The 21,708-nt window shown below is 53.3% G+C and overlaps 1 protein-coding gene across 1 annotated transcript; it reads left to right on the forward strand.

The window, feature by feature from the left end:
- The first annotated feature begins 9,302 nt into the window (after nucleotides 1–9,302).
- Nucleotides 9,303–18,051, forward strand: LOC425623. Its single transcript, XM_430279.8, has 5 exons — nucleotides 9,303–9,358; nucleotides 10,889–10,983; nucleotides 11,117–11,174; nucleotides 11,773–11,824; nucleotides 13,645–18,051. The coding sequence occupies exons 2-5, from the start codon at nucleotides 10,898–10,900 to the stop codon at nucleotides 14,100–14,102; spliced, it is 654 nt and encodes a 217-aa protein (XP_430279.5). The 5' UTR covers nucleotides 9,303–9,358; nucleotides 10,889–10,897; the 3' UTR covers nucleotides 14,103–18,051.
- Nucleotides 18,052–21,708: the final 3,657 nt, after the last annotated feature.

Below are 21,708 nucleotides of genomic sequence, written 5' to 3' on the forward strand. Positions count from 1 at the left end.
AGCTCTTTGTGCCACTTTGGGCTCCCTCTGGTCTCCTTCACCCCAGTAGGGCCACTCAGAACAGAGTGCCCAGCACCACAGCCAGGGGCTTTGGGAGATCTCTATTTCCACTGAGATCAGTGGGAGTTCAGTTCACAACAAGAGGCAGGAGCTCAGATTTCCATAGCTCGTCTCCTGGCTCCTCACCACAGCATCAGCCAGCCCTGGGGACAGTGTCTCAGTGACCCTGGCAGCTTCTCAGATGATGCAAAGCAGTGCCGAGCCCTACAGACCCTGATCTGCCCAGCCTGAGGCTCGGTCCTCATGACCCAGTGTTGAAATGAGGATAATTTTATTTACCTTTCTCATAAGGATGTGGAAAGGGCAAATGGTTTCAAGCCTTGCATAGTGGAAAAAATTGTAATGTGTCACTATCAATGAATACCCCTTAAAATACAGCCGCTCCTAGCAGTAAATTTAAAATGAGAATTAAATGTGAAAAGACACCACTCCCACTATTAATTCCTTCGCTGCGTTGTTCCCTTTCCTCTTTTATTCTTCCTCATGTTCAGACCCTTGCCAACAGATCCTTGGCAGCTCTCATAAAAGCAATTATCATTTTTAGTGGAGGTTTTGCAGTATTTTGTCTTGATTCTGGAACCGTTCTCACTCCGTGCCATCCTCCCTCCTACCCCAGCTCTGCCATGGATCCCCACTCCTCAGAAATTGTCCTGACAAATCCTAGAACCCTGGACCTCCAGTGTGCTTGGGGCTGGAGGTGCCTCAGATCCCTCTGGTCCATCCCCTGCCACAGCAAGGCCGTCCAGAGCGGGATGCCCAGCATCATGGCCAGAGGGTTTTGGGGATCCCCAAGGAAGAGACATTTCCCACTGGCTTGCTCCCTGGGATAAATGGTTCTGCACATCTCCGACTGGCTGTCACTCAGCTATCGCACATCTGGATGGGGCCGGATGTGTGTGACTGTCACAGCAGCACTCACCCAGATGTTGGCACCTGACAGATGGAACAGATGGATGGGAGCCACCAGCGGTGTCTGCAAGGTCCCGGCCTGCAGTGCTCACTCACGCAGATGCTGCTCTCTCTGCTGCGAGTAGAGTCATGAAGTTATAGAATTATCTCGGTTGGAAAAGACCTTCAAGACTATCAAGTTCAACAATTGACCTGAACCACCAAATCCCATCATTAATCCATGACCCTTAGTGCCATATCCATACATCTCCTACGTACCTCCAAAGATCATAGAATCATGAAATCACAGAATCAGAGAATAGTTGGGATGGAAAAACCTTAAAGCCCCCCAGCCCCAACTCCTGCTATGGGCTGATTGCCCCCAACCACATCAGGCTGCCCAGGGCTCCATCCAGCCTGGCCCTGAGCACCTCCAGGGATCAGGCATAACAGAGATGGGAACCTCATCACTTCTCTGGACAGCCTCTTCCAATGACCACCCTCACTATGAAGAAATTGTCCCTAATAGCTGATGTACACCTTCCCTGGCACAACTTTAGACCATCTTCTCCCACTGAATGCACGCAACTCCAATTTTTTCTGCATTTGCCCTGTATTGCATTGTACTTGAGTGTCTCAGCAGGCACCATTGTGGCTGCTAGGCAAAAATCTCCTCCCTGTCCTCATTTTTTATTTACAAAAAGGCCTGGAAATAGGGATTCCACAGTGAAAAGCCCAAAACCCTTGGGATTCCCTCCTTCTCCAGGAGGTTGTGGAGCCGGGTGGGACTGCAGCTCCGGCGCCGCCGATGGGGACGCACGGCAGATGTTCCTAATTGGGTCACATGTGCCTCATCCCTCCCCAAAACCAGCCTGCTGTGGTGGCTCTACTTCCCTCCTCCTCCTCCTCCTCCCACCATCCCGGAGCAGACGGAGCGGAGCCGAGCTCGCGTGCAACATTGGGGGAGCGGGTGCAGCCTCCGCACCCCGCTGCTGCTCTCGCTGTTCCTTTTTGTAAGAAAGATCCCCTTCATCCTGCCGGCGGGCCGGGCGCTGCTGCTATACATCACTGCATATTTTCCACTTGAGATCAATACCGCAGCCCCCGGTCGCGCTGAATGGCCCTGCTGGTGTGGGGGCTTCCTGGGCTCCATTTGGAGGATGACACGGAGCAGTGCGGTGGCCCCAGAGCCATGTCCCCTGCCCTGCCACTTCTCACACCCCCTCTCCTTGCCATCATCTTCTCTGTGCCATCATCTCCAGGCAGAGCTCTGCCAACAGTTTATTTTATTACATTCCGCCACGTGAAAAAAAGCTCTTGGCAAGCAATCTGACCACTCCGAATTTATTTGTCGCTTTTTTTCTCCCCCCCCCCTCTCTTTGCTTTTTGCTTTAACAATTCTGCATTGTTTGGGGCTGTTGCGCTCGCTAGGAGTCTCGGGTTTCGTGCATTCATCTGCTCTTGTCTTGTCAGATCTGTCGGCTTGGCTCCTCGCACGCACGCTCTTCCATCTCCAAACCATTCTTTTTCACTTTACGTCCCTCTCCTGCCAGCTCCGACTCGCTTTAACTATGCTGCACATTTGCTTTCTGCACTTCAGCTTCCAAAAGAAGGAGAGAAATGCCTAAATACGCCATTTGACGGGCAAAACTCCTGGCCAGTTTCATGATGGCTCTCAAACACTCAATGAACCTTCAGGAGATGTCACTTTGGCACTGTGAGTCACAAACCCATATGGTGGCAGAGCTGGTATCTGCTCCTGGCCGTGCACACATGGATCTGGAGCACATCCCCGTCATTACATTCAGCAGGATGAGGACCGATGGCATCTTCTTTTATACACCAGGTCTGGAGTTTTGCTTCAAAGTGAGGTCATAGAATCATTTGTGTTGGAAAAGATCTCTAATATCATCTAGTCCAACCATCCAATATTGCCCACTGGCCACATCCCTCAGTGCCGCATCTCCTCAGCTCTTGAACACCTCCAGGGACAGCAAATCTACCACCTCCCTGGGCAGCTGTGCCACTGCATCACCGCTCTTTTGGTGTCTCCTAATACCCAACCTGAAATAAGTTGACCTGAGGTTGAGTTGTCTTCCCATCGTTTAGCACTTCCCAGGGACTGCAGCAAAGGCTGAGTGTCCTCAGGGTTGGCTGACGATGCACAACACCAGAGGATGGTTTCCCGTCTGGGTGAGGATGTGGCCGTTGGGTTTTGCTCCCAGTTGCCTCAGTGCAGTGAGACCAGACATAGAACACATTGGAAATTTCTGTCCTGACCCAATGGATCCAAGCAATGGGCAATCCCACTTTCTGCTGGAAAACATCTCATAGGAAGCCATCAGGCTGTCATGGAGGGTCTTTAATTCTTCGTGTCTGCCTTTTCTGAAGATTTTCTTTCAACTTTTCCGTACCAAAAACCATCTCTCCATCCTCCGGCTTCTGATCAGCATCCATCCCCACCTTCCAGAGGGGAAGGAATTCCTCTGGGCACAACACCACCTCTGCCAGCCAAGCCTGCAATCTGGGGTTAGTGGGGTCAATTGAAAATGGCTCTTCTTTTCTTAAAAATGTAACTGAGTTGAATGCAGCAGCAGAAAAACAAACAGCAGAGCCCAGGGACCACAGCTGGAAGGGGCAAAAGTTGGTGATGCTCCAGAGGAGAAGTGAGGGGACTTTGTGAACAAGCTCTTGCACCCTGCACGGTGCCACCTTGTCCTTTTCAAACTGCTTTTGACACATTTTGGCTTCACAACACCAACTCTCCTCCACTCATCTGCACCGAGTAATGCTGATGGGATCCCACACATCGGGGGACTGCAGGTCCTATTCTCAAAGCCCCTCGTGGCTCTGGCTGCAGAACCAGACATGAGCTGAACATAGCAGGGGACTCAGCAGGACACACGTCCCCCACCAGAGTGCTGCAGCTTTGCTTGAGTCCTTGGGATAATGATTTCCAGCTGCTCTCCCTCTCCCAGCCTGCATGCCTTTGGCTGACTGCCTCTTCCCTTTGTCCTCGTTGTAGGAAGTGAGGCTTCTTTGGAAAGCTGCAAAATGCTACAAAATCCCAGGAGCTGTGGCAAGGTGTGAAATTGCAGAGATCGGTGTGGGAAGAGGGAGTCTTGCCTGGATGGGGACCGTGGCGGTGACTTACAGAACTGAGAGGAGGTGACAGGGATGGACACTGAAGCTGCCACCTCTAGGGCTAAGCTTTGTCCAGGGGCTCAGCTGGAGATGGGCTGTCAGCTACATACCCCCAAGTATACCCCAGCATACGTACAGTGTGCTTCAACCTCATGGAGAGAGCTTTAACACTCTTTAACACATTCATAGCACATTAGGTTGAATATTTAAAGATCCTGGGCCAAAGCTAAGCAGCACTGTGATGACACGAAGCTTAACCAGGAAGAAGGAGGAGAGACACAATGGGATCCTGGCTGTGATGGCATTTTAGCTGAATAGTGGTGTCTTCATGCCCTGCTCCTTTTCTGTGGGCTGGTCTTGGTGGAAGTCAGTTGACATCCATGGAGATGTGCATTGGTTGCAGTGCCCTAATGCATCTCTTGGGGGTGACACTGGACATTGGGCAAGCTGGGTGAGCCTTGCATGTAGCCCACGGGCTTCCCTGGCATCATGGCTTGTGTGCTCCCATCCCTGGAAGCAGTTCAGCATCATACTGCAGATCCTCAATGGGACAAGGGCAACTCATGGCTACCAAAGTGGGGAAAAGTAAGCTTTCCACCCTAGAAATCCCTTCCAGTATGTTTTAAGGGAGACCCAGCTGTTTACAAGGGCAGATAGTGATAGGACCAGGGGGGATGGTTTTAAACTGAGACAGGGGAGGTTTAGGTTATATATTAGGAGGAAGTTTTTCACCCAGAGGTGGTGACGCACTGAACAGGTTGCCCAAGGAGGCTGTGGATGCCCCATCCCTGGAGGCATTCAAGGTCAGGGTGGATGTGGCTCTGGGCAGCCTGGTCTGCTGGTTGGCGACCCTGCACATAGCAGGGGGTTGAAACCGGATGGTCATTGTGGTCCTTTTCAACCCAGGCCATTCTATGATTCTATGATGATTTAGCCAAGGGCCTGAAAAATCTACCCTTAACTGGTAGTATTCAGTGGCCCAATTCATTCCAAGTTCTGTGAAGCTCTGTACATCTGCTGAGAGAAGGGAATGATCTTTTAAGAAAACTGCTACTCTGATGGCTTGGCATTCCCTTGTCTGCTGTTTCTGCAGAAAGAAGGATGATCTGAAATGCTCAGAAGCACTGAAATTTTCTGAGAGCCCCTTTGTTTCATTATAATGCTTTGTAACCTAAATCCATTCAATTTGAGCATTGATTTGTTATGCTGCTTATTCAACTTCAAATCAGTCATAAATTTCATATCCTACATTTTGGTGCCCAGTTTGGTGAGGACCTGAAAGCAATGGGCTGCATTAGCATTATTTTAATTTTGGCATTTGAAAGCAGAAGGATCCAAACCCACCAGTTCCCTCCAATTTGCAGCCAAAAAGAAGGCGGAACTTGTGTGCATCTCATGAAGAACCAAAACAAAGGAGGGAGCTTTGAAGTGCTGCACTCATACCAATGTGCCAAGACTTTATGTACATGTGTGTGTTTGCATATGTGTGTGTGTGTAAAGAATTGTAGAATCACCGAGTCATTCAGGTTGGAAAAGACCTCTGAGATCACTCAGTCTAACCCCAACCCATCCCACCATGTCCACTGACCACATCCCTCAGTGCCACACCTCTGCTCCTCTCAAACACCTCCAGGAATGGTGACCCCACCACCTCCCTGGGCAGCTGTGCCACTGCAGCACTGCTCTTTTGGAGTAGAAATGTTTCCCAGTCTCTATCCTGAACTTCCCCTGGCGCAATTCGAGGCCATCACCTCTTGTCCTATCGCTGTTACCTGGGAGAAGGAAACAGAGAAATGTATATATGCTACATTATATATATATATATGCATATCTATATAGAGAGACAGAATTGTACAGTAATGCATTCAGAAATGGCCAAAGAAAATGAGCAAAAATCTTAGTATCCTTAACAATATATGGCATCCAATAAAATGGGGTCTGTTAAAGAAATGCTTCAGAAAAGAAATCCAAAGAAACATAACCCCAAATTGGCACGTGTAATTCAATGAGCACGCAAACAGCCTGCCAGCCCAAGAAGCAGGAGATGCGAAGGGCTGCTGTCCCTGTGCCGTAGGAGCTCATGGCAAAGCCTTCAGGAGAGATGATGGAAGAAATGGGAGCGTTTCGCCTTAATCCCAGTTTACCCATCACTGACAGCTGATGACATGCACCAGAGAGGCTTAGTGCTGCAAGGTGCTAATAACTTTGTTTTGGATCCAGCAAATCACTTAAGGTTGTTTGGAAGGGCTTGCATGCTTGAAGCCAAGTGCGCACTTAAGTGGTTTGCTGGCCGCTGGCCAGGCAGCTCGGAGCCCCAACGGCCAGGCAGGATTTTGGAGGGCAGTCCCAATGCAGGCACCCTGCTGCATGGTTCCTGCCCCTTTGGAGATAACGAGACACGTGGGAGCAGCACGCACAGCACAGAGCTGGGCCCGGGGCTGGCTGGGGGAATGGCTATGTTGGCACACGGCATGGCATGCGTGGGTGGAGGATGCTGTGGTGGTGCTGCTCAAAGGCTGTGCCTTTGCTGGTAGATACAGTAGAGTTGGGTCTTCCTATCCATCAAATGGGAGGGGAATGGCTTTCATTCATAGAATCATAGAATCTGAGAATGGCTTTCATTGGAAGGGACGTCAAGGATCATGAAGCTCCAACCCTTCTGCTGCATGCAGGGCCGCCAACCTCCACATTTAATACTAGACCAGGCTGCCATCCAGCCTGGCCTCAAACACCTCCAGGGACGGGGCATTCAATGGACTTTTAGGTGGGTTTTGCTCCTAACACTGAAACAGCTGCAAAGAGAATCACAGAGCAGTCCAGGTGGGAAGGGACCTTCAGCGATCGCCAACCTTTGGTGGAAAAGGGTGCCCCGGTGAGATCATCCATCACTGTGCCCAGCTCACAGAGCCCAGGGGTGCTTAGGGCTGGAGGCTTCCCTGTGTCCCTCTGGTCCTGTCCTGCCTCAGCAGAGCCACCCAGAGCAGGGTGCCCAGCACCACGGCCAGGGGCTGTGGGAGATCCTCGAAGAGGAGCCCAAAATGGTGCAAACCCAACTCTGCAGGTGCCATTGCATTGGTGGCACTGTGCAGCTGTGATGCAGAGTGACGAATACATTTCTCAGCCTTATGGAAAATTTTAAAAGTCATTAAATTTTTAAGTAAGACCATCAGAATGGCACGTCAGCTCCAGCAGGCTTAAAATAGGGCGACAAATGACTGCTGGAGGCATATGGCTTAATTACAAACGGCAGCAGGCCAGAGCCATCAAATGCCAACACTGCTCCCAGGTTTGGAGGACACCAGCATGGGCTCGTTGTACCAACATCTCAGAGCTGCATTGCCGGCAGGCACTGCCAGCCTGGGAAGGGAATCATAGAATCATAGAACCATTCAGATTGGAAAGGACCTCCAAGATCACCCGGTCCAACCCACCATGCCCACTGCCCACGTCCCTCAGTGCCACATCCCCACAGTTCTGGAACACCTCCAGGGACAGTGATCCCACCACCTCCCTGTTCCAGTCCCCATAACCAGGCAGAAAAGCTGTGATTTCATGAAGACCTTTTGTAAAGCAATTTGGCAGCAAGGAGCCGGCACTGACAGGGGGATCGCCCATCAAGCACTTGGCTGAAAAACACAGATTTGCACCCAGAAATGGCACTGGGAATGATGTGATGGTCCAACACCGATGTTGTGCTGCCCTCTGCAGAACATGTGGGCACCTTTTGAGTGGGCTCATGATGAACAAAATATTCCTGGGGGAATGCTGCTGGGAACAGTGCTGAGTGCTGTGAATTTATTGTTTCTTTGGAGTCAGCTTTGCCATGGCTGTGTCCGTGTATTGGCATGGGAAAGGGGAGGGGACAGGGAGAAGATGGGGAGAGGAGGAGAACAGAGGGGAGAGGAGGGGAGCGGAGGGAAGGGGAGGTGTAGGGAAATAGGGAGGGGAAGGGAAGGGAAGGGAAGGGAAGGGAAGGGAAGGGAAGGGAAGGGAAGGGAAGGGAAGGGAAGGGAAGGGAAGGGAAGGGAAGGGAAGGGAAGGGAAGGGAAGGGAAGGGAAGGGAAGGGAAGGGAAGGGAAGGGAAGGGAAGGGAAGGGAAGGGAAGGGAAGGGAAGGGAAGGGAAGGGAAGGGAAGGGAAGGGAAGGGAAGGGAAGGGAAGGGAAGGGGAGGGAAGGGAAGGGGAGGGGAGGGGAGGGGAGGGGAGGGGAGGGGAGGGGAGGGGAGGGGAGGGGAGGGGAGGGGAGGGGAGGGGAGGGGAGGGAAGTGTTTTTTCAGATTTCAGCTTCAGCATTTATTGCATTCTGAGCAAATTGTTTCAATTTTCCAAATGGCACTGATGCTCCCTGGTTTGGGGTCACGGATCCAAGCGGTGCAGCAGAACACACAGCCATGTGGGGGTGGGGGGGGTTCGCAGGTTTCTGCCTTGCTTTGTAATTAAATTATTATTTTTTTTTTCTTCCAACATCATTGTACAGCTTTTTATGTCCCTTGGTGTCTGGATCCTAATGGAGTGACAGTGCAGAGATGAGCTCGTCACAGGAGGAATTTATCTTAATAGCACAAAGCAGGGACAGCGCTGCTGGGGGCTCAGGGCTGAGCTGCTCCCACCTGGAGCTGCAAAAGGGGATCTGGGATGGAGTGGACTTAGGACAGAGGGTGATCTGGGAGAGCAGCAATCTGGGATGGAGGCAGATCCGGGATGGAGGGGATCAGGAATGTAGGATTATCAGGGATGGAGATCCAGGATGGACAGGATTCAGGATGGAGGGTGATCCAGGATGGAAGAGATCATGGGTAGAGGGGATCCAGTATGGGGGGGATCTGGGTTGGAGGATGGCTGGGGATTGTAGACAGAGAGAGGGCAGGACAGAGGGAATCCTGGATGGCTGTGGATCCTGGATGAGATCCAGCACTACTTCTGGGGGCTCTGATCTTGGCTTACCCCTTCCCAGCAGCTCCTCAAAGGAGTCCCATAGCACTGGATCTGGGGGCACAAGACCCCTCCTAGGGCTGCAGGACCTCCCCTGAGCTGCAGGACCCCCCATGGTTGCTAGGACCCCCCATGGGTGTTCAGAACCCCCCCCAGGTTGCTGTTTTTGGTGCTGTTGGGGCTCAGGTTTCCCCTACATATGCCCAGGGCAGAGCTCCGTGGGGCCGGGTGGGGCAGCAGCAGGAAGCTGGGGTGTGACGGGTGCCACCCACTGCTCCTGGCCAAAGTTGAGCAGATCAGCAGCCGGCAGCACCCAGGGATCCGGCAGCACCTGGGTGAGTGTCTCTGAGCCTGGGGAGGGGTACAGAGAGGGGTATGGGAGGTCCTGGGCCTTGAGGCTCATGTGGGGAACATGGGTACAATGAGGATGGTCTCAGTGTACAGATGGGGAAACTGAGGCAGGGTGGGCTTGGAGGGCCAAGACATGTCTGAAATTACCCTTGTGCTCCCCTGGAGCATCCATTAGGACCGAGTTCTTGACTGAGTGGGTTTTAGAGGGAAAACCCCTCCAGGCTGTGACCAATCACCCCACTGAGCCCAGCACCCCGGGGTGAGGGCACCCACTCTGGAGACAACTCACCCCTAACAGCCCCAGAGTATAGGCAGGGTGCTCTGGGCACGGGGGGCACAATAAGGTGCCAGCACTGAGCAGGGTGGCACAGAGCTGACAGAGCAGGCTCAGCCTGTTGGGCACCTCCTGGCTCTCTTTGCAGAGCTCCCACCCCAAAAGTTCCCCGTGGGGAGCCCAACTGGCCTCCAGTCAGTATTGGGCAGGGCTCTGCTGGGAAACAGAGCTGAGGTTTGGGGGAGGAGGGTGGGAATGTGTTTCTTGGAGGGGGGCTGCCTGGGTGGGTTCAGAAGTGTCCCATAAGGATGCAAGAGAGATGCAGTGGGGATGCAGTGGGGGATGCAGCATGGTTTAGGTGGGGTGCAGTGGGGATGAAGTGGGATGGAGCGAGGTTTCAGTGGAGATGCAGGAGGGATGCAACAGGGATGCTGGATGGCTGCAGAGGGACGCAGTGGTATGCAGTGGGAATGCAGTGGGATACAGTAGATACGCAGCAGGGATGCAGTGGGAACGCAATACGGATGCAGTAGGAATGCAATAGGGATGCAGTAGGAACGCAGTGGGGGTGCAGAGAGGATGGAGCAAGGTTTCAGGGGGGATGCAGCAGGGATGCAGTGGGAATGCACTTGGGATGCAAGAGGGCTGCAGTGGGATCCAGTAGGGATGCAAAAGAGATGCAGGAAGGATACAATAGGCACGTGGTGGGATGCAGCAGGGATGCAATAGGGATGTAGCGGGAATGCAGTGGAATACAGTGGGGATGTAGCAGGGATGCAGGAAGGATTAACAAGGGATGCGGTGGGATGCAGCCCCTTGCCCCAGTCCTGTTTTCACACCCCCCCACCCCCCCCCCACCCCACTGCCACAGAGGGGAGAGCAGCCACCAAACACGGGTGTTTGAGTAAGAGCAGAAGCTGTGAGGTGAGCTGGGCGCCATGGGGTGTGACAGCGCTGTGTCACGGCACAGCTATGCCAGCAATCCGGGCCTGGGATGGGGCACGGCTTCCTGCAGCCCGCAGGCACCACGGCCCACGGGTGCCAACGTTGGGCATAGGGTTGTTCCCACGCTGCTGCCACCCCAAATCCTCTGTGGGCTGAGCTGAGCGGGGACAGTGCTGTGCAGCCCTGCTGGGACCAAGGGATGGGAATTCCTATGGAATCTGTGTGGGAAAAGCTTCCTGGAAGCAGAGTGAGGTCAGCTCTGCACCCAGCCTGACGTGCGCCCGTCCCCCATCAGCTTCCATCGATGGCCCCGGCGCTGCCGTGGGCTTTGGCTGCTGCTGCACCCATTGGGTTCCTGCTGCTGCTGTTCCTCTGCGCCTTCTGCCCCAGGTATGTGCCCTCACGTGGGGGATTTGCGAGGACGCAGCACCCCATAGGGGTCGTGCCGTGCTTTTTGGCTCGGCCTTGGTGCGTGCCAAAGGGCAGCCACGGCGACATCGGCGTCACCATCTCCTTCCTACAGGGCGAGCGGCCGCTTCTCTACCCAGAGCACCGGGAACGCCACAGGGAACTCCGGGCTGGTGAGAGCGGTGTGGCCGAGGGGGGGGGGGGGCTCTGCTCTGTGTCCCCATCCCCTTCTTGTCCCCGTGTGCCCATTGCCAATGTCCCCATCCCAGTGACAGTCGGTCCCCACTGTCGTGCTCCCGTCACAACCCGTCCCTGCGGGGACGGCCGGACAAGGGGACAAACGGGCTGTGCACCCCCCCCCCCCCCCATCCCCCACCCCCGACGACCGAATCTTTTCTTCACCCAAAACGAGGCGCCGTCGGGTGTCGCCGCGTCTCTCCTTGGGGACAGCGCTGTCGCACGGGCTTGGACAGCCCCCCAGCGTCGGCAGCGGGAACGGCCCCGAGTCCCCCCCCCCCCCCAAAATACAAACCCAAAGCACGAGGGGGACGCGGGGACAGCCCTCGGGGGGTGGGGGGGTCACGCGGGGGTGGGGGCCACTGAGCCCAGCGCACCCCTAAAGGCCGGAGAGGATATGCGCGGGGCTGGGGGGCGATAGGGGGCAACGAGAGGCAATGGGGGGCAGGCACGAGCCGTGTGGGCGTGCACGAGTGTTGCACAGGAGTTTGGGGCGGGTGCACGAGTGTCTCCGTGTCTCTGTTTCTGCTGCAGGTGACGCTGTCGGGACCGGACTGCAGAGATGGGGGAGCGGCGCTGCTGGGAGGTAGGGACGGGGCAGGGGACGGAGCCACGGGGACAGCGATGGGGACAGGCAGCGGTGGCCTTCCGCTCCCCCCCGTCCTGCCGCTGTGGGCGCTCCTACTGCCCCACGCACACCCACCTGCACGGGTGCTGGGCGCGAGCAAACCATTGCGTACGCCTAAGTGTGCACCATGCGCGTGCAAATATGCACATGCGCGCGCTTGTGTGCAGCCGTCCACGCGTGCACAGCCGTTTCATTTGCACGCGTGCCTGCGGGCGTGCAAATACACGCGCCCAGACCCAAGTGTGCACGCGTGCGCCTCTGTGCGCTGTGCCAACGCAGTCCGAAGGTCCGCGGCGCGGTGCTGCCGGCGCTGTTAATGATTTGCTCACCCTGGGAGGAGCCGCGGCTCTGCGGGACTTTGAGCTGCTGCTCGCATTGGAGTGCCCACCTTGGGGTGCTCAGGTTGGGGTGCCCACTTTGGGATCTTTGTGTTGGGGTGATCTGTTTGAGATGTTTGTGTTAGGGTGCTCGCATGGGGATGCCCGCAGTGGAACACCCGTTTTGGGGTGCTCATGTTGGGATGCTCACATGGAGATGCTTGCAGTAGGATGCTCATGTTGGAGTGCCCGTGATGGGATGTCCACTTTGGAATACTCACATTGGGATGCTTGCACTGGGATACTCACACTGGGGTGCCAACTTTGGGGTTCCCACACTGGAGCATTCAGGTTGCGATGCTTGCATTGGGATGCTCACACTGGAGTGTCTACTTTGGGGTGCTCGAGTTGGGATGCCCACTTTAGGGTGCCCAGGTTGAGGTGCTCATGCTGGGATACTTGCATTGGGATGCTCACGTGGGGATGTTTGCACTGAGATACCCACACTGGGGTGCTCGGGTTTGGGTGCCCACTTTGGGATATTCGTGTTGGAGTCATCAACATCAGCTTGAGATGTTTCTCTTAGGGTGTTCACATTAGGATGCTCACATTGGACTGCCCATTTGGGAGTGCTCAGGTTGGGATGATCACATATGGATGATTGTATTAGGATACTCATGTTGGGGTGCCCACTTTGGGGCACTCAGGTTGGGATGCTTAAATTGAGATTCCCACATTAGGACGCTCCCATTCGTGTGCTCACCTTGAGATGTTCAGAATTGGAGCATCTCCACTGGGGTGCTCATGCTGGGATGCTCCCATTGGTGTGCTCACACTAAAATGTTCACTTTGGGAGAATGTCCATTGGAGATCCCATTGGGGTGCTGATGCGGGTCCCATTGGGATGCTCACACTGGGATGCTCATGGGGCAGGGGTACAGGACATAGATGGAGGGCATCAAGGAGGCCATGGCTCTGGACAGGATCTGACCCCACAACTTCCTGCCCATGGTCCTGCACCCCACCACCTGCTGCAGGGAACCTGCACCCCAAGTCCCACAGCACCACATCCCTGCGGCTTAACAACAGGAAGAGGAAAGCTCACAATGCAGAAGGAAACCTATTCCAGAGCCTCCTTCATCTCAGAGGTGAACAAACCGGCTCGGCACCCACTCTGCCATCTCCTGCTGTTGACAGATCCTGTGCACAGGGCAGAACCTCCTCCTTAAATAAATATTTGAGCAGCAATGGAAGGCGGGGAGCCCAGGATGCATGGGGTTTTCCTTTGCTTTCTGTTGAATTTCTTGCAGAAACCAAAGAGAAGGGATGGAACTGGCAAGCAGGAGGAACCACACCAAAGCTCTCATTTAAGAACATTTACTCACTTCTACCTTACCCAGAAATTAGGGGGTGCCCCCAAGCATCTCCCCTGCCTCATCCTCTCCCTCTCCTTCCCTGCAGGTGCATCGCCTTGCAGCAGGACAGAGGTCACCAGTGAGGGGAATACAAACATCTCTGGGTCACCACACCCCAACACATCCCCTAAATCCTCCCCAAGGACTCCAGACTTCCTGCGGCACCGGCAGCTCCCACTGCTGCCCGGTGACACCACAGAACCCGCAGTGGACACAGTGCAGGATGCCCAGGGGCCCATCTACGAAAGCATCCGCTACAAATCCCAGAAGCTCAGTGTTGGGCTGGAGAAGCCCTACAGGGACGATGGGAACAGTGGGGATGGTATGGACCCGGGGCAGGTCTTTGTTGTTCAAGAGGAGCCATGCAGCTCAGGCAGCCCCATACCTGTGTATGCTCGCATCTGCAAAGCGTCCCGGGCACCGCAGCACACGGTACCCAACAGCATCGAGCCTGAGGAAGAGGCAGCTCCAGCACTGCCAGAGAAGCGCTTCGACATCCTGTAGGATGGGATGGAAGGATCTCAGGATGGAACACTGGGAAAAGGCTGGGTGCTAGGGTTCTGTCCCAGAGGGCTGTGGGCATTGAACAGCTCCCCGGGGCAGTGGGCACAGCCCCGACCTGCTGGAGCTCAGGGAGCATTGGGACACCGCTCTCAGACACTGGCTTTGAGTCTTGAGCGTGCTGCTGGGATGTCCCCACATGTCTGCAGCCCTGGGACCAGCTCGGTGCTCCCCCTGCACTGATGGAATATGGGCAACTCAGGGTCTTCTCAGATCATGCCATCCCAGAGCTTTCCCCCCAAAATATCAAACTGCATCCCATGGGGACACAGCTAATTCCCTGCGCCACCAGGCTGGGCTTTGCTCTGTCTCAAGCAGTGGCTTTGCTGGGGCTGAGTCAGATGGAGCAGAAAGGGATTTTGCTTTAAAGGAAAAAAAAAACTAATAAGAAGAATACGCCTTTGACGTGACTCCTGGCGCGGGAGCTGGGGACGTTTCTGTTATCACGTGTCAATGGCTGGCAGCACGCTGCGTGGGGTGACTCATTTCAGCGCAAGATCTGGGGAGCTCTCGGAGCCAGGAGAAATCAGGGACGTTACTCAGCCCTCTGCTCAGCACTTCTTAATGTCCCCGGAGGTCCCCTCGGCCGCTGCAGGGCAGTGCTGGGGGAAATCCCAGTGCTGCGGAATCCAGAGGTGCCCATGTGCTGAGTGCTCACCAATCACGTATGGGCATGGCCCCATTTTCAGCTGTTAGGTAATCACTTCCAGTGTACACGATGGTGTTGCTCACCTGCTGTCCTATACACTCACCTGCCTTCCTATATGCTCATTTGCCACCTCAGACAGCCATTTGCCTCCTATATGCATGTCTACCTTCCTAAACTCTCCTGCATTCCTACGTGTTCATTGCCTTACTGCATGTTCATCTGCCTCCATATACACCTCTCTCTATACCCATCTACCTTCCTATACAGTTATCTCCCTTTCTATAAGCTTACACTGGGCTTGGAGAGGAGCCCAAAGGTGGGCAGTTTGGGGAACATTCACAAGAATTCCCAAAATTGCTGCCTGAGATATGTGACCCAGGCAGTGGTAGGGCAGCATCAGCTCCTGGAGTGGTTCCCCAGCAAAAGCAAGCAGGCTCCAGGGCTGTGCCTTGGCCGGTGTTACCCTCAGGTGTTACAGGTTTTCTTTGCGCGCCGCTCAAAGGACAAGTTGGTTAATGATTAATTGTCTATCTTGAATGAAGTGGAGGGGAAGAACTAGGGCTGGCTGGGTGGTGAGCAGTTCTTCATGGAGCTCCCAGCCAGTTTGGGAAGGAAGATCTGGGTCAGGAGACTTGCTAACGTCCTCCAGAAGGGTCTTCCAGCTCCACAAGGGTTGGACAAGAAAGGCTTGGCTGGAATTTCAGCTGATGCAAAGCACTCTCACTTCTTCACCCTTATTGAGAAGGAAAACTCACCAGCACCAAGCACCCACAATTTCATAGACCTCTACCATCTTCCTCTCCAGGATATGTGGATCACCATCTTCCTCACACACCACACCCAAGAGAGCTTTTGCACCTAAAGGAGCTCCTCCACACAGCCAATCATCCCCACCATATTCTCCAAATAAGACCATGCTGAGCTGTCCACCCAGACACAGAGCTCCACAGAGGAGCTCCAGCTTGTGTCCATCGGGTGCAAGCTTGGCTCTTCCCTAGGAGCTCTACATTTCAATAGCTTAAATCCTCTCAGCTCCCCAAATAAGCCAAGATGAGACGCAAGAACAAGCAAGGTACACCTGGAGCAGTATATTAAAGAATACTTGGAGCTTGCTGAAGCTGTGCTAGCGCTGCAAAGGAAAGAGCAGTGCTGGGAGTGGAAGCAAAGAGTTAAAAATGAGCAAGGCAAAGGAAGGGAGGGGAAAAAAAAAAAGCAAACAGGCCAGAGTTTATTAAAAAAAAAAAAAAAAAAAAAAAAAGAACATAAGGAGGCAAAGAGCAGAAAGAGCAGAAAAGGAAACCTCGTGAGTGTCTCTTCCTCTCTTGGCTTCTCCCTGCTTGGACTGCAGGGAGGGGGAGGATCAGCTGCGTGTGCCTGAAGGAGCTGGGCGCATGGCACAGCAACCTGCACCTACAGAGCACTGTGCCATCCCAGCACACAGAGGAGCTGCCCGGATCCACTCCTGTGCCCAGGTCTGGCTCTGTCCCACGGTGCCAATGGTAAACAAGTTATGCCACAACGTATGACCGCTCCCCAGCTGAATTACTGACAATGGGACGCAGTACTGGAGGAACAGAGCAGCAGAGCAGCTGGCCTGGGGGCTTTGGTGTTATACGGCCTGGGCAGTAACAGTTAAATCTGCATCACGTCAGCCCCGAGCGTATAAAAGTCAGGAGCAGGGCATGCCAAAGCTAGAACTGTGAGCACACCGCGCCAAGTGGCTTGTGCAACCACAGACATGCTTGATGGCTTCTGCTTGACCCCACTGGTTTTTCAGGCTATCAGGGAGCCATGGCATTGCATTTCCAAACATTTTCTTCCTCCCAGGAGAAGACAAAATCAAGCTTTTTAACACGTGAGCTGTGTCGGCTGGGAGAGCTGTGCCAGCTGCACTGCACCTCTGCTGAGGGAAATGGGACATAATGGACAAAACCCTCTCCTTTTGGTGATCCCCAGGTGCAGGGCTGGCACCAGCTGTGGGCAACTTCCAGGATGCAGCTCTTTTCCAGGTGCATGGATGCAGCCAGATTTGATCAGTGGTGCTCAAGACCTTGGTGCTGTCAAATTCAGTAATGTTACTGCTGCTTCTGTGGCCAATATACTGTAAAATAAGGGGAATCCTCCTAAATCTCATCACAGAATCACAGAATCGCTCAAGGTGGAAGGGATCCGTAAGGATCATCAAGTTCAACTCATGGAAAATCAGACCGTGTGACTGAGAGTATTGTCCAGATGCTTCTTGGGAACATTTGAGATGCACAGTCAGGCACTGCATGAGACCATTTTGAGGTGATGGCCACCTAAAATGGACACCACATCCCACAGCGCGTTTGTTTTGAGGTGATGGCCATCTACAACAGACACCACATCCCAGCACAGAGGCCTCACCACTAAAAGACCAATGGCCAACATCACAGCATTGATGAGCTCAGAGTTCCTTTGGGGTGAAACAACCCAAAAGCTGGGCCAGAGCATGGATCCTGCAGCCAGACAGAGGAGCACCTGCACCGCATGTCTCAAGGGCTTTGGCTCTTCTGCTGTTCTCATCTCACGACGGGAATAAGGGTGAGCAAAAGGAGGGTCAGTAGAGCTGCACAAGGCAGTGCAGCACCTCAGGAAGTCCAGATGGAAGCATCCAGATCCACGGAGGATGCCTTTCAGGAAAATATCACGCTCTTGTTCAACAGCATTGGCAGCTATACATTTACATAATTTTCTTCTTCCCATATTCCTTCCTCGTATTACTTGATCCCACGAGTTGAGGAGTTGAAAAACAGCACATTCCGAATGTTTGCAACAAGACTGCGAGAATAAGAGTCATTTTGACTGGGATCTGGATTTTCACGCTCTGAGTTGCTCAGATCTCGGTATGCGTTGGTCCTTTATAATGTCAATGACACACAGGAAAATTTGGCAAAAAAAAACCCTCCAGTTTATTTGGTTAATTTGGTCTTGGTGGCGTGGCTCTGATTCATCTCGTACCAAAACAAAATGAACGATATTAATAGACCCAAAATGTCAGTTAAGCAGTTTATCCTGAGCTTGTGTACTCAGAAATGAATAATCTCTTGAGGTTGAGGGACAGCGGCCAAAGCACAACGCAAGGCAGAGCAGTGGGTGGGTAAAACCAAGCCAAGCTTATTCAACTGCTAAACACTGTTAGACTGAAGCTAACACTTAATATTAACCGAAATTAAAGCTGTAACTAACGATCATCCTGTGGACACAGCTCTACATATTGGATTTTCCTCTCCACTGTTGTTGTTTTTTTTCTACTCTTTTTTAAAATGTTGCACAATAATTAAAAAAATGGGTACGTTGCTCACACTGCATACATCACAACGTGAGAACACTGTGCTAGGGAATGCTATAGCCAGGAAAACAGAATCTGGCATATTTTAGTTCTACTTAAATGAAACAGGCTAAGCCATCAGAAAATACTTTCAACTGGAATCTTTCACTTATGGGCTCATGGAGATTCACCAAGATTCCCTGTCCAAGATGCCAAGTTTTTGTGAGATGGGGAAGGGAGCCTCATAGGTAACCGGTTCATTAGAAAATAAACAAGCAAACAAACCTGGGCAGGATAAGCAGTTTCACTGCTACTCTCCAAGGAAAGAGATTAGCAGATGGGATCCCTCAGGCTCTGGACTGGACGATCACTTGTTTAGCACACTGTTACAAGCTCTGAACAAAGACCAAGCAGTGACGTGACAATGTTCGCAGGAAGAACAAAATTACCCCAAATAATTGTGCCTGAAACCAGGGGAAGATCTCACAGCACAGCACAATGAACAGATACAATGGCAGGTGGGATTTCATGTAAGCGAGGAACATCTTGGAAAAATTACACTAATCATATGTATAGAGTTATGGGCTCTAAATCAGCTATTACCTCTCAGGAAAAGAGACCTGGCGTTATTGTTGATAGCTCTGTGAGAAGATCAGCTTAGCACTCAGCAGCAGCCAAATCAAATGCTGGCAGCTACTCTGAAAGGAAGAGAAACCAAAACATTGTGATGTTGCTGCATAAACCTATGTTGCACCAGATTTGATGACTGATGCAGTTCCGTTCACTCCGTCTCCAAGACCGTATGTAAAACCAGTCAGGTTGCAGGGAAGGGTCACTGAGGTAATCAGAGAAGACAGCTTCTGCACCAGGGAGGACAAAAAAGCCAAGGACACTTCACAAACTACGTGCTTGGTGGGGCAGGCAGGATAAAGAGCTCCTGAGTCATGGATATTCCAGGGGAGGCTAAAGAATAATCATACAGCATACAGGTAGGACAAGAGCCGGGGACACCAAAGAAATCCCAAGGCAAACAAGGATGAAGCAACTTTTTCACGTAGCACCGGCCAGGGCGGGATGCTGCAGACACCAAGCAAATGAAAAGGGTTCAAATAGGGACTAAATTAATGGATAAGGGGTGCATTAGTGCTATTAAGCATGATAGGCTGGTGCTCTTCAGATTGAAAGTGGGCCATTAACCACAAAAAAGCTTCTACCCTGTGCGCAATGATTTCAGTGCATGATTTCTAAAGCTGCCCTCATCTCATTGTTAACTGCTACAGAGCATTACACCTCTCTTCATTTCCTTCATTCTTTATTTCTTTCATCCTCCCCTTTCCTTCTTTCTGTCTTCCTTTCTTCTTCTTCTTCTTTATTCTTTCCTGCCTTCCTTCCTTCCTCTTCCTGTTTCCTTCTACTACTAAACTCTATGGAATACCATACATTTCTTCATTTCTTTCTTTTTCTTTCATCCTCCCCTTTCTTTCTTTCTGTCTTCCTTTCCTATTCTGTCCCTCTTTCCTTCATTGTTTCCTTCATCTCATTACTAAGTGTTATGGAATACCATATATTTCTTCATTTCTTTCTTTCTTCCTCTCCTTTCTTTCTTTCTGTCTTCCTTTCTTATTCCTTCCCTCCTTCCTTCCTCTCATTCATTCATCTCATTACTAAACGCTATGGAATACCACAGCTTTCTTCATTTCTTTCTTTAATCTCCCCTTTCTTATTCTTCCTTCTTCTTTATTCCTTCCTTCCTTCTTTCTCATTGTTTCCATCATCTCATTATTAGCTATGGAATAGGTCTCTTCATTTCTTTCATCGCCTCTTTTTCTGTATTCCTTCCTTCCTCTTTCTCACTGCTCTTCATCTAAGAGCTGCTCTTCTCATTCCTGTTCATCTAATTATTAAACACTACAGAATACAACACTTTTCTTCCTTTCATTCTCCCCTTTCTTTCCTTCTTCATTATCTCTCCTTCTTTATTCCTTCCTTCCTTTCTTCTTATTGCTTTTCCTTTATTCCTTCCTTCCCTCCTTTCTTCTTCATCTCACTATTTAACACCATGGAAACCCTTAGATGGGGGTTTGGTTCTGTCAGGGTCAGGGTACTGCTACTTCTCACTCAGGTCGAGCTCCAGCCCATCCCATTTAACTCAGTTCCAGCAGTTTTAATGCAACATCCACCCCACACTCTGTCACTAAAGGAGGAATTATCGAGCGAGCAGCAGCCAAGCTGAAGGGAGACGCAAACAACGCCTGAAGGCAAGAGGGTTTGATGGTACGGAGGAATCGTGCCGGATTTGGGACGGACAGCTGATCAGCCTATTCGTTACCCGCTCCTTTATGGCACTTTTAATGCCGTGTGGAGGACCGGTTTAACCCCGGGCTGAAGCCATGTCTGCACACAGACGCGTCCGTGCACGCCCTTCGCGCCGGGCCGGGCCTGGCACCACCTGCTGCTCCGGGCCGCTCTCCTCCTCCTGTGGGAAGCGAACAGCGAAATCGGCCTCCCCTCCCCGTGAGGGGCTCACCGAGCTGCCTCAGGCCGGGCCCCGAAGGCCCCACTCGCGCTCCCTCACGGAGCCGTGCCCGGGCTGAGCAGAACCAACACTCCGCTGCCCGGCCGCCACAGCCGGCCCGCGCTGGCGCCTCGCTCGGCCGCAGCCCCGCTAGAGAAGCTGGAAGGCGGGGCTTCCCCTCGAGCCGCTCTTCCATTGGTCGCCGCACCCCGCCGTCTCCTCCCATTGGTCCCTGCTGGCTTTCCGCCCGCCCCCCCGCCGCCCGCCGATTGGCCGCGCTCCCTCCTCCCCTCCTCCTCCGCCTCCTTCGCCTGGCGGACGGGGGCGCGAACGTGCGGCGCGGGCTGTTCCCTGGCCGGGGGGCGCGTGCGGCCTCCACGTGGGGAACAGCACGTAGTCAGCGCGGGCGGGGGCGGGGGGGGCACGCGGCGTTCCCGCTCAGCGCCGGGGCGGGGCGGGGGGCACGCGCCAGGGACGGCCGTGCTGTGGTGTGGGGGTGTGGTGTGTTGGGGGGGGGGGTATAGGAAGGAGACAGCCATGGAGGGGCGCGGGGGCTATAGGGGCAGTGGTGGTTTTTGGCTCTGAAGCGGGCTGGGTGGCCGGAGGTGCTCTTGCAGCGATTCATTCAGGTTCATTGGGATGCCGACTGACACACGTTCACCTCACCGCCTCCCGCGGGGCTGCGAGCAAAACCCGGAGCCCAGCAAAGCGCTTTGGGGCTGAGGTCCCTCCGTCCCCCTCCGCTATAAGGGCGTACCGACCCCGAGCGGAGCGCGGCCGCTCCTCCTCCGGTTCCTATGAGCGCCGCTCAGGCGGAGCGTAAACCCCATCCGAGGTGCCCCGATGTTAGAAGGGCAGATCTCCCAAAGGCCTTTTGAACGCGCGAGCCTCGGGGAGGAACCGCCGGCACGGGAAGGAGAAGGAGAAGAAGGGAGAAAAAGAAGGAGCGCCGCTCCCTCCTCCCTTCCTTCCTTCCCCCGGGCAGCGCGGCCCCGGCGGGGGCGTGCATGGAAAGGCCGCGGCGGAGCCAATGCGCAGGAAGGGGCCGAGCATGTGGGGAGGTTGTTTACACCAGCCCGGCCCCGGGAGCTTT

The sequence above is a fragment of the Gallus gallus genome, chromosome 3, assembly GCF_016699485.2.
Source record: "Gallus gallus isolate bGalGal1 chromosome 3, bGalGal1.mat.broiler.GRCg7b, whole genome shotgun sequence".
Lineage (NCBI taxonomy): Eukaryota > Metazoa > Chordata > Aves > Galliformes > Phasianidae > Gallus > Gallus gallus.

Bases quoted from the DNA above. Each gene is read 5' to 3' on its own strand.
- LOC425623 (XM_430279.8), top strand. From the start codon at position 10,898: ATGGCCCCGGCGCTGCCGTGGGCTTTGGCTGCTGCTGCACCCATTGGG. The intron at 10,984-11,116 runs GTATGTGCCCTC...TCCTTCCTACAG, and splicing joins CTCTGCGCCTTCTGCCCCAG to GGCGAGCGGCCGCTTCTCTA. The intron at 11,175-11,772 runs GTGAGAGCGGTG...TTTCTGCTGCAG, and splicing joins CCACAGGGAACTCCGGGCTG to GTGACGCTGTCGGGACCGGA.